Here is a 12,906-nt window from a genome sequence, read left to right as displayed (position 1 = left end):
TTTTATGCATTTACATTTGTTTGATTTTATTTAAAAGCTCATATTGTATACATATATGCTTTTAAATTATTATTGACATAATCTAATCAATTCTAGAATGTATTGAAAGTAATTAGTTAATTTATTCTAGCCAAGTTTAAATAATTAAAGTTGTAAAACAAACAAGATTCTGGTATCTAAATTTTATGTGTTTGGTTTTCATTGAAGTTATGAGAATTGAACACTCACAGAAATGATTAATGGCAGAGTTGAGTGTTATGCATTCACATCTGTTTGTTTTTAAAAACTCATATTGTATACATATTACTTTAAATTAATTATCTACATAATATAATCAATTGTAGAATGTATTGGATATAATTAGTTAATATATACTAATAAAGTTTAAATAATTAAAATTCTGGTTTTTAAACTTTATATGAATGATTTTCATTCAAGTTATGAGAAGTGAAATGGGGAATTGGACACTATGTGCTTCACCAGTAGGTGGTGGTAAAGTCTCTAAGTTGTTTGCCACCCATCTTGAAGAGGATGTACTTTTCCCCAGGACTCAGGTCTGTGTTATGCAACTGTGGCTCTCTGGGTAGAGTAGTTGTCTTGTGATTGGAAGTTTGTAGGTTCAATTCTAGCTGCTTTCTGCCACATCTTGATGTGCCTTTGGGCATTGCCTACTGATCTGCATATTGGTGTATAAATGTGTGAGTAATTCAATTAAGTTTATCCAACTCAATTTACTAAGTTTTTTTTTTAACTGAATTCATTAAGTTTGTTTAAAATGAAGCTGGAGATAGGCACCAGCACCCCTCCTGACCCCACTAGGGACAAGGTATACAGAAAATGGATGGATGGATGTTTAAAATGAGTAAAATGTCTTACTCAAATCATTTAGCCTACTTCAAATCAATAAGTAAACTAATAAATGATCTATTTTCTACCAGGGTTTTATGGCTCAGGGAGCTTTTATTTGAGAGTAGTTAGACAGGAAAGTGGGTAATGATAGAGAGGGAAGACATGCAGCTAAGGTTATCAGGCTGAAATCAAACTTATAACGGCCACGTTGAGGACTTAAGGTCTCCTTATGTGGGTTGTGCTATACCCCTACGCCACCAGTGCACCACAGTTGGTACAGGATCTGTCTCTGGTGAAACTTGTGTCATGATGTTAGCTGTAGGACACGAATGCGGCATTGAACTTAACTGTTTCAAATACACTTCTGAGAGTGTACTCTTAAGAAGTGTGCACTAAAAATACACTTTTTAGAGAAAAGTGAGAAAAGAGAAAAGCATCATGACGCCAGCTTCACCAGGGACACATCCTGTGCCAACCGCAGTGCCGTGGTGTTGTCATTCCAGTGGGTGGCCAGGTTGGACATGCTTGTCCAAGCTTGGGCTTAATAAATTAAGTTGGTTCAATTTAATTGAATTACTTGTTACCAACTGGAGCAATTCAATTAAGTTGGTTCTACTATATTCTTTTTTTCAGTGAAATTACAATAACATGTTAAAACATGCATTTAAAATGATTTAAATTTAAGTTGTATTTTAAGTATAATGTGAGTGATAATGTAATTTTGGATATTTTAGTTTTTTAGTTTGGAACAACTTAAAAGTTTGAGCTGATGTTCTGTAAAATTTATCAGCATTAGCTTTATTAAAGACACAAATAGGTCTATGAGAAAACTAATAATTTGAAAAATACAATTAACCCTTTCATGCATAAATTATGATCCTTTGTGTCAAGATTTTTTCCTTTTTTTATTTTCTTAAGGCATAAAAAAGTAGGGAAAAAAATTGTAAAAAAAAAAATTCTTTATTTTATTTTTTTAGGTGTTCAATTGCAATTTTCTCAAATACAAAGTTATTTGAAAAATACATCAGTAGTATTGTTCTTTAGGGGTTATCTGATGTGACAATATTTTTTTTTTTACCTGCAAGAGTTGTCTACAGTAGAAGGAGGAACAGGGTAGGTTGGCATGCTTTTTGTCTGTCGGCCATATTGGATTTAACAAAAAATCATTTCTTGTATTTGCAGCTGATGGCCAGTAGTTGATAGTGTATTTTATGATGCATTAGTGTCCACTTCAGTGGTCTGTGTGCATTTATAACATAAAAATCCACAAGAAGCACAAGAAAATGGCTTTTAGATAGATAAAAACAATACAAGTCACTGATTTACTGAAATGTTGAATGCCAGTGGTTCCACATTCTGAACTTAATTTAGTCAAAGAGAATTGAATTATTAGACAAAAATAAATTATTTGAGTAAGAGTAACATATTTGTCATGTTAAACACACTTAATGAATTAAGTTATAAACTTAGTAAATTGAGTTGGATGAACATAATAAATTGAGTTGGTCAAACATAGGATACTAAAACTGGCATTGAACTCAATTATTTCAAGTAAAGTCAAAGTTAAAAGTTCCTTTAAGTTAAATAAGCTAATTTAAGTTAGATTTGTAACTTTTAAGTTAATTGAACACAAAAAAAGTTGTCATCACTAAACTAAATGAATTAAGTGAGATTAATATAAATAAGTCCATAAAATTAACTACAGCCAAAAGCACTTTTTAGAGTGTGGTTGTATCTCGCTTCCACCCTTCTCCTAGAATACTTAGTTTCTCTGGCACTGGTTGAGGTCAAATAAGCAGAAGACTTGCAGACAGACAAGTCCTTTTAAATTTCTGCAATTGGTATTCATAACAACCATTAAAAAAAGTATACTTGGGCACTGCGGTAGTAGCAGGGCATGCAACCCATATGCAGAGGCCATAGAAAATAATTTTACTGTAGATTTTAGGGGTCCTCATAATACTTATCCAGGATATTCTGTATATTTGGATTTGCATTTTTCTGAATTTTTAGGATTTTCTTTCTCCAAAGTAGGTTTGCACCAATTGCAGTTTTCTGACCAAACTTCTCTCAATGCAGACCAAAAAAGGCAAGTGGTTGATTTTTTGACCTTTGCAGAGGTAGATAAGGTCGGGGGATAACATTGGCTTCACATGTAAGCATCAGCCGATCGCAGATCTACCAAAATTAAGAAGATAAAGATAAACGTCATTTTTGTGTTATGAAGGTAGTTGATCACCATCATGATGGGTCCTAGTTTCTTTACCCACATACAGACCACCACCAGGAGAACAGACGATCAGATAAATAGTTATTTTAACAATGAAGAAAAGTGAGATTATTTGGTTCTTGTCCTTGTGGATAGCAACCATCCACTCTGAAGAGTAGTGAAAAAGAGATGGTGAGTTTGAGGTTGTCGGAAAGTGGAACTTCAGGAAGAGTTAGACTGATCTTACTTGAAATGAAGATTAACTTCCGCCATGGGTGTAGTGCAGTGGGTTCTGGGGTATGGTCTCTTTGTAGGTGTCCTTGAAGTGATCCGGGTTCCAGTGTGAGGTCTTGACTGAGTGAGTTCTTTGGTGGAAGGTGTAGAGGCTGCGGTGGAGGGCGGACAGGTAAGTTCAGGTGCGGAGGAACGAGGAGTGAACCGACTGCCAGCTGAGAATCCAGGAACTGTTTATGGTTAATCTGCAGAGGCGAAGAAGAGACTCGGGCAACCAGTAGGTAACAATCCATGGCAACGAGGGGAGAAAGCCAGGGACTCAGGCTTCACAGGGGTATTTCCAAGGCGTCACAAGGAAACACCTGAGAAAGAGGCAACAACAATATTTTACTAGAAGCAACTACAGAGAAAACACAGAGAACAAGCTCAGAGAAGCGCAGAGTACCATTACTGGCAAACATTCAGGCGTTGAAGTGCTGGCAGCCTGCTCCTCATATTCTCCTGGATGATTAGGTGATGAATCACAGGTGCGCTGGCCAGGTGTTGCAGCCTCTATGCACCATCTAGTGGATGAAAAGGGAAGCAGCAGGCAACAGAAAAATCCCCACAAATAGCCAAAACCCCGGTTCCCAACCGTCACAAGGGAGTACATTTGAAAAAACTTGCCAAAAAAGGAGAAAATTGGATCAACAATTTAAGACTAAAAACAGGAGGTGCGGAAACTAACAATGCCAAAGTTTGCAGCTACCACTTTCTAACACATAATGATCGCATCGTTTAAATTGTATTTTCAAATATTTTATTGGACACTTACTTAGAAAGATCATATGTAAGGTAAGATATATTATTTTTATGCTAATGTTGTTAGCACTCAAACCAGCTTAGAGCTAACATTGACATTTCACATCTTACTTTACTATTTCTTAGGTAGTCCAAATGCAACAGGTAATAAAGATTCCCAAGACTGGGCCTGTACTGTTGACTTGGGTTGTGACTATTTCTCCACTTTCTGGCCTCAAATTATGTTTTTAATGGGGTTGCTGTAGATCGCTGCTAGTGATTGCTAGTGATTTCTACCTACATTGTAGAAATACAGTATGACACATTAACATACAACTCCAGCATGAATTTGGGTTTACAGAAGCTAAATAAATTATTTACAAGTAGATCCAAGCACATAGAAATAAAATAGGTTAGCTTGTCGTTTTCATTAGCGATAGCATTGTTATCATAGACTAATTACTTAAAATAGCACAACTCACTACTCACCTTCTGAGAGTGCACTCGTTGGGTCAAACCCTGTAGGTCAGCGGGCACGCGCTCCCAGGTGCGTGCCCGCACCTGGGCACGCTGCTGAAAAAAATAATTGTATGCTTTTGAAAAGCATACAATTGTATGTTTTTGGAACCTTTCATCTGGCTGGTCATATAACATATTATATGACCAGTGCTGGTGCTGGTCTGCAGCACCAGATAGTTAGTTATGTTGATTGCCTCGACACCGGATAAATCCTCAAGATTATATGACAAGTCTTTTTTACCATGACATTTTGGACCATATCCTAAATATACACCTATTTTTTCAAGATCCTTCATCTGTTCCAGCCTATTCAGGGCATTAGTGTACTTCTTGTGGTCCATTTTGTTTTGCTTTGAACAAGAGAAATCCACTTCCTGACCCCCATCTGAATTTTGTGCGTCATCCGGGTCATGAGTCTGCAACCCAGCAATAGCTTCCTAATAAGAACCAACCGCTTTGATGTCTTTCAGTCCGGTTCATTGTTGCCAGGTGTACGATAACTATTGTATTTTTACGATAATTTTGCCCTCTGTACGATGTACAAACAATAATCCCAAAAAAGGCCAAATATACAATAATTTGACCATTCTGTGAATGTGTGGTTGTAATTGATTGTAATCAGCCTGTCACAACTGTTTGTCAGAGGTTCTTTTGTGAACCATGAAGGCATCTGTTTCCAAAAACAGATGCACTATTGGCTGGAAAGTCCAGCTTTTCTAAATGTGAGCTATGAGTGACGTGTATGCATTGCCTCAGATCAACGGCCAGGATTGGCTGAATAGTCCGCTGCTCCCATCCCATGAGTAAGGAAAAAAAGAAAAGAAATGAAGAACACATAAGCCGGTAACACTTTATTTGACAGGGTGTTCATAAGGCTGACATGACACTGTCATAAACATGTCATAGCATCTGTCATGAACATGAAGGAGTCTTTATGAATGCCTATGACTGTTGTGATGAAGTGTCATTCGGTAAATGTTTCTCTAAAAGTTGCATTGAAAGTTAATTAAAAGTGCCAATTTTGCATTAAATTGTCATTATTTACAAAATCATGCAAAGCTTGCACTTTTAATAGATTTTCAATGCAACTTTTAAAGCAACTTTGCATGAAATTGTCATTATTTACCAAATCACACTTCATGACAACAATTATAGACCCTAAGGTTCAATCATAAGACTCCTCTTATTCAGTATCTATATGCTACTACTTGCTCATGTTAAAGCAGGAAGTAAGATTAGCAAACAAAATGAGCATAATCTGGATGATTATTGTACTCTGCCTGGATCTATCTCCAAAACTATACAGTAATATGAAATATTTATTCTGGTTATTGTATATATAAACCTTCAATATCATGTTATTAAAGTTTGTTGTGATCTTAAGATTTGGTAAAAAAAAACAAAAAAAACTCCTGAAAATGAGACAAAAGGATATCTTGGAGAACCATTATGAAATACTTTGACTTGGTATTTTTCCAATAATCTACTTTACAATTATTAAATATTTATTCTGGTTATAGTAGAGGTGTTCTTTTAACATAATTCAAAGAGAGTTGTTACTTCTCACAAATAGGGAAATAAATTCCTGAAAATGACATACACTCATTGAAGATGAGCATTATAAGGTACTTTGAATCTATTTCTAAATAGATCTATCTTTATTGTAAATAAAGAGCAAATTCAAAATCAAAAATACTTTATTGATCCCAAAGGGAAATTAAATGTTGTAACTCATTAATCCTAAGGATAGATCTCCTGTATTACAGCAAATCTGAGAAGGCCTCTGGCTGAAGATTGTGTTTCTTTCAGACAGTCTAATGAAGAGTATGGTCAGGGTTGTCTATAATTTTCTTTATTTTATGAAAAAGCCTTCTTTGCACTCCAACGTGCTGCCACCTTGAGCAGCCAATTCTAGAATGTATATAGAATAAGTGTGTCACAAATATATGCGTTTGATTGTGCTTATGCTTCCAATTTCTTTTCACCTTCATGGGCACCCCTACTGGTTTATTATCGTAATACACAATGAACATGTGAAGCTAATCTTTAATGCGGGGCTAACGTCTGCAAACTTGGCCATGTATTTAGAAGTGTTGACTCACTTGACAGCAGTACATTAAGAGAACTATAGATTAGTTCATGATTTTTTAAGTTATTAGTTATTTAAGAGTGTGTGTAACAAATGTACAAAGAGTATGAAATTATGTGTATTTCAGTCATGTGCGTGGCAGGTATGTGTCTTGTGATGCTGTGCTTCAGCTGGCTGCTGTCCATTTTCAGAGCAAAGTACCATGGATACCCATACAGGTAGACATCCCTGCAACAATGCAATTGAATTGGTGAAACATTTCTAAATATGGTAAATATCATTTTTGTCTCTGTTGCAGCTTCCTGATGGGTTAAAGATCCCAATTGGCCTCCGGATATACCTAAATGTGAAATTGAAGACAGGAATCTCTAAAGTGTCAAATAGTTTATTGCTGGATGTTGTAAAAATGTCACATAATTTGTATAAATTGCTATGGGTAATTGCATTGACTGGTTGTATGAAAAAGCAAGACTAGCAGCTAAGCTGGGTCCTTTGATCTTGAAATATATATAGATCTATATATATACAGTATATATACATATACAGTACAGACCAAAAGTTTGGACACACTTTCTCATTGAATTCAATGAGAAGGTGTGTCCAAACTTTTGGTCTGAACTGAGTACAGACCAAAAGTTTGGACACACAGTTGTGTCCAAACTTTTGGTCTGTACTGTGTATATATATATATATGTAGATCTATATATATCACAAGTTTAACATTAAAAGCAAGACAAAATCACTAAAGTAACACGCCCTGCACTAATAACCTCTCCATAAGCAATTTAAGTTTAGAGATTTGGTTTGGATTCTAAGACGTAACCAGTAAATAAATGACTTCCACTTCCCACAAGATTTTCTGTTTTGTTAATTTTGACATTGATTGAATTTGACATTTTAAACATGACATTTTAGAAACAATAAATATTTTCCCCTTCTATCTTGATGTTTAATTTTTTTTTGTACATTTATATATATCATATATTTCCTAGATACAATTTTCTTAGGCTTCTGGAACTGTAATGAAGACTGAAGCTGGTTTGTTTACAGATTAACAATCACTCCAGGGTGTCGGGTTAGGACAGCTGGTATATATACGGCTCTCAAGCTGTATATACAGTACAGACCAAAAGTTTGGACACACCTTTTAATTCAATGAGTTTCCTTTATTTTCATGACTATTGACATTGTAGATTCACACTGAAGGCATCAAAACTATGAATAACACATGTGGAAATATGCACTAAACAAAAAAGTGTAAAACAACTGAAAATACCCCTTATATTCTAGTTTCTTCAAAGTAGCAACCTTTTGCTGTGATTACTGCTTTGCACACACTCTGCATTTTCTTGATGAGCTTCAAGAGGTAGTCACCTGAAATGGTTTTCACTTCATAGGTGCACCCTGTCAGGTTAATAAGTGGGATTTCTTGCCTTATAAATAGTCATGAAAATAAAGAAAACCCATTGAATTAGAAAGGTGTGTCCAAACTTTTGGTCTGTACTGTATGTTTAGGTGAGTTAGTGAAATAAGATAACGTTCGAGTCCCAAATTGAGCTTTACTTGTCTTTATTTAATTTTTGATATTCCTCCATACACACAAATAAGGGTGTGTGTGGGGGTATGGGTGTGTAGTTTTCTATAAGATAAACAAATACAAATTATAAGTACTTGCCTGTATACTTTCACAAATAACACCAAATTGTCCACAAAGGGAATAAACATGCTTAAAGATTATTATAAACTAGCAGCTGGTTAATATCTGACTATTAGAATGTAAATAATAATTACACATAAATATTAATCAACCCTACTAATGATAGCGGTACACAATAAAACATGCAAGAGAAACAAAGCACCTCAATTGGAAATGATAAACATGGAAAACAGCTGCATCCAACTACCTGAAACCTAGCCCAATAACAATGCTAAACGCCTATCTTTTAGCTCTTCACAATAAGTGTAAACCACACCAATCGACCTCAATCAGGGCTGGCCCAAGCCTCCATGGGGCCCTAGGCGAAATGTGGTTTTGGGGCCCTCTAGTTCTGCTAATATTGTGGACTTGCTGCAATCAACAGTCTGATCATTAGATCATTCCCACACCTTCTATAAACTTGCATCTCTGGCAGTGCTGTTTACATTATATACATGTAGTGTATATAATGTTACATTATATGTATACAATGTATACAATTACATTATATACATAGATAATAGGATACATTTATTGGCCAACTGATTTATCGACCAGTTGATTTCTGGGTGCCGATTTTCTTAATTTTGGGGGATCGTGATCAACCGATACTTACATGTGAAGACCATCTTATCTCCTAATCTTATCTTCGTCAGCAAAGGTTTAAAAATCAGTCTCTGTCCTCTTCTGTTCTACAGTGAGAGGTGTGACTGACAGACCGGCCCACCAGGTTGGGTCTGCACGTTTACAGTAAACAATATTCACCTCTCTGTTGCCAACCCAGTGACTTTCTTGCTATATTTAGCAACATTTCAGACAAAAAAAATCATATCAACCAAAATCAAAATCAGCAGGTCAGGCTCTTTAAAGATCCGGGGATCAGCCAGAAAACTGCAATCGGTGCAGCCGACATTCTTTGATTAAGCAAATTTCTCTTAAGCATTACTCCAGTAGCTAAAAATGTAATTTATACCAGGTGACTCTTTCTCCCCTGAGAATGTGGATTGGTACTGGATTGATTAGGGTTAGGTAACCCTGGCTTGGTGGCTTAACAACGTGCGAGCTCTTGGTGGCTGGGCTTTAACCCACTGAGTCACAGCCTGAAGAGGAAATGTGGGTCCCCCTTCTCATGGCCTCACTACCTGTGGGAGGGCCCAAAGGGTTCAGGTGCAGTGTGGGATGGGTGGTAGCTGAGGGCGAGGATCTTGGCGATCCGATCCTGAGCGACAGAAGCTGACTCTGGGGATGTGAAATGTCACCTCTCTGGTGGGGAAGGAACCTGAGCTGTTGTGTGAGGTTGAGAGGTTCCGACTAAAAATAGTTGTTCTCACTTCAACACATTACTTTAGAACCAGTCTACTTGAGAGGGGTTGGACACTCTTTCACTCTGGAGTTGCCTATGAGAGGTGCCGGCAGGAGTGGACATACTTGTTGTCCCCCATCTTGGTCCTTTTATGTTGGGGTTCACCACAGTGAATGAGAGGGTAGCCTCCCTCTGCCTCCATTCTGACTGTTTATGCAGTTCAGATTATTTCTAAGACCTCCTCAGTCCCACCAACATTCCTTCCATTGAGGAAGCAGAGCCTGGGGACTCTGGGTTGGGCTATCTAATCTCTGGGGATGAGGTCACAATGATGGTTAAAGAGCTCCTTGGTGGCAGGGCCCCAGGTGTGGATGAGATTTGCCTGGAGTTCCTTAAGGCTCTGACTGTTGTAGGGTGATGTTTGTTGACCCAGGACACCCTGGGTTCCCAGGCCAGTGTGTTTCTCGACTGGCCTGGGAACCCCAGAGGAGTCGGCCCAAGTGACTGGGGAGAGGGAAGAAGTCTGGGCCTCCTTATTTAGGCAACTACACCCTCAACTCAACTTTGGATAAGTGGAAGAAGATGGATGGATGGACAAATAAACAGAAAAAGACATAGGGACACTAATTCTCATCAAATAAGCTCAGGTCATAATAGATGTCAAAGAGCAGTATTCCATGCTTGCTTTTCATTAATTTTTAGGCTCTCAAGTGGTTGTCCATTGGAAGGCTTTTAAAGGCAGCCCCTGAATACTCCCGGCTGTGTCTCGTGCTCCCCGATTAGCCCGTGTATTTAATCTCACCTGTGTCTCTTACTCCCTGTCGGATCCTTGTCGTATGTTGGTTGTTCCTGTGTCTGCTTTGTTCCTGTGTTGTGCCGTTCCAATGCTATCAGTGTCTGAGTTCCTAGTCACATTGCTCACCTGTGCTGCCTGGTGCCTGGTGGCAGCACAGGTGCCTGTCCAAAATAAAAATGAAATTTTAGGTCCACTTCTACCATTGTTAGAACAATGGTTCAGTCCAAAGTGTAGGAGGAGCAATAACAGCGCTGCCAGGGCACAGGCTCCATCAGAGCCGCTGAAGTGAGGAGCTAGCTGCGGCTCTGCAGCACAAATAACAAAACCCCCCAGTAAGTAAATACTTAAAGCAAAAGACATGTTACACATTTTATTGACTTTCACTGCTCAAAGGGTGAAACACATTAACAATAAAAGTCAGACTGCAGTTCATTATTTCATTACTTTGGCTGAATCATGATAAACTGCCATGTTATGCCTTGGAAATCAAAATGAGCAAAACTGGCTGCATTGCTTTCATAAACTTAGTTATTTTTTCTGTCGAAGGTAGCCAATATTTCTATTATATTTAGCTCTCTAACTCTTACTTTAATAAGAAGAGTTTGAAACGGAAAATGGATTACCTGTGGCTTGCGTTAGCAATAGCATTGTTATCATAGACTAAGTACCATATTTTCCGAATTATAGAGCTCACCTCACTATAAGCTGTACCCACAAAGTTTTTTTTAAGAGAAAACAGGAAACGTACATAGATAAGCCGCAGATTTCTCCACCGCTCTCGGTTTTCCACAAGGATGCAACAGAGGGTGGCAAACCACCCAAAATTAAGTCACAACAGGTCAATTCACAATCACATTGATTTGTAAACAGATTTATTAAGGTTGAAAAAGAAAAAAAGTTGCCAAGTTCAGCTTTAACTGAACTGATTAGTGTCCGAATGGTGTCTGTAACATAGTAAAAGTGTTGATCAAACAAAACAGAAAAGTTATTGATTGGTTTATTCATCTTCTTCTTGCACACTGAAACCACTGCTTCAGTGTGGTAGTTGAACAGCCTTAGAACAGCTTTGTCACATGCCTTTTCTGTCTCTATGTCAGTGTTGCTCTCCATGCCGTAGAACATTTTCAAGTTTAGGCCATCTGCTTTTATGTCCTCTTGTCTTTTGACATTCAATGAGTTCTTCCCGCTGCCGTCTCCAACATCGAACCATGGATTCATTCACGCCAAGCTTACGTGCAATGGCTGACCTGTTAAGACAGAGAAGTTTGGATCTGAAATTTTGATGATAAATGTGACTAAAATCAGAGTATGACAACGATGGATTTAGAAAGAAGTGACTGGAATAGTATGAATTGTAGTGAAGAGGAAAAGCTGGGTGGTCAAACTGAAGAGAGAATGGGGAAGGGTGGTAAGTATCAGCGAGCTACTGAAAGAAAGAAAAATTATAAAAGGGATTATTGGAGAAAATATTGTGAATCTTTGTATGGGAATTCAAAAGATTATTTTTTCCCCCAATAATAAAAGACAATGGAAATATTATAATGGATAATAAAACTAAAGCTCAGCTATTAGCTGAAGTATTTGCAAAGGTATATAGTACAGAGAATCTAAATAATAAAGAAAAAAGAGAACATGAAATAACATTACAGAGGACTATTGAATTATTTCATAATGATGAAGATTATGAGGATTTCATTAATATGAGGTTTTCTTTGATAGCATTAAATAAAGCATTGAAGAATTCCAGTAAATCAACTCCTTCTAATCTAATCAGTTATAGTATGTTAAATAACCTTAGTGAAGTGAATAAAGAAATTTTATTAGAATTGTATAATAAGATGTGGGAGAAAGGGAAAATACCTGATAAGTAGAAAGAAGCCATCGTTATTCCTATATGGTAAACATCCTAATTCATCCAAACTCCCATGCACCCTCCAGGACCCTGCCGAGGGTGTAGAGCTGGTCCAGTGTTCCACAACCAGGACGAAAACACACTGCTTTTCCTGAATCCGAGGTTCGACTATCCAACGGACCCTCTCCAGGACCCCTGAATAGACCTTGCCAGGGAGGCTTAAGAGTGTGACTCCTTATAATTGGAGCACACCCTCCGGTCCCCCTTTTTGAACAGGGGGACCACCACCCCAGTCTGCCAATCCAGGGGAACTGCCCCCGATGTCCATGCGATATTGCAGAGTCGCGTCAGCCAACACAACCCTACAACATCCAGAGGCTTAAGGAACTCCGGGCGGATCTCATTCACCCCCGGGGCCCTGCCACCGAGGAGCTTTTTAACCACCTTGGTGACCTCGTCCCCAGAGATTGGAGAGCCCAACCCAGAGTCCCCAGGCTCAGCTTCCTCAATGGATGGCATGTTGGTGGGATTGAGGAGGTCTTCAAAGTACTCTGCCCACCAGCCCACAATGTCCCGAGT

At 37.9% G+C, this 12,906-nt stretch overlaps 1 protein-coding gene across 2 annotated transcripts in view; it reads left to right on the top strand.

The window, feature by feature from the left end:
* Positions 1–7,188, top strand: part of LOC116714317 (magnesium transporter protein 1) — a 44,980-nt gene extending 37,792 nt beyond the window's left edge. For both annotated transcript variants that reach the window (XM_032554809.1, XM_032554808.1), the window contains exons 9-10: positions 6,808–6,898; positions 6,979–7,188. In XM_032554809.1, the coding sequence (XP_032410700.1) occupies positions 6,808–6,898; positions 6,979–6,994 (107 nt within the window). In that variant the 3' untranslated portion in view covers positions 6,995–7,188. The remainder of the gene's footprint in view (positions 1–6,807; positions 6,899–6,978) is intronic.
* Positions 7,189–12,906: the final 5,718 nt, after the last annotated feature.

The sequence above is a fragment of the Xiphophorus hellerii genome, chromosome 23 (genome assembly GCF_003331165.1).
Source record: "Xiphophorus hellerii strain 12219 chromosome 23, Xiphophorus_hellerii-4.1, whole genome shotgun sequence".
NCBI lineage: Eukaryota > Metazoa > Chordata > Actinopteri > Cyprinodontiformes > Poeciliidae > Xiphophorus > Xiphophorus hellerii.
The sequence above is the reverse complement of the archived record's forward strand: the minus strand, read 5'-3'. Positions and strand labels throughout refer to the sequence as shown.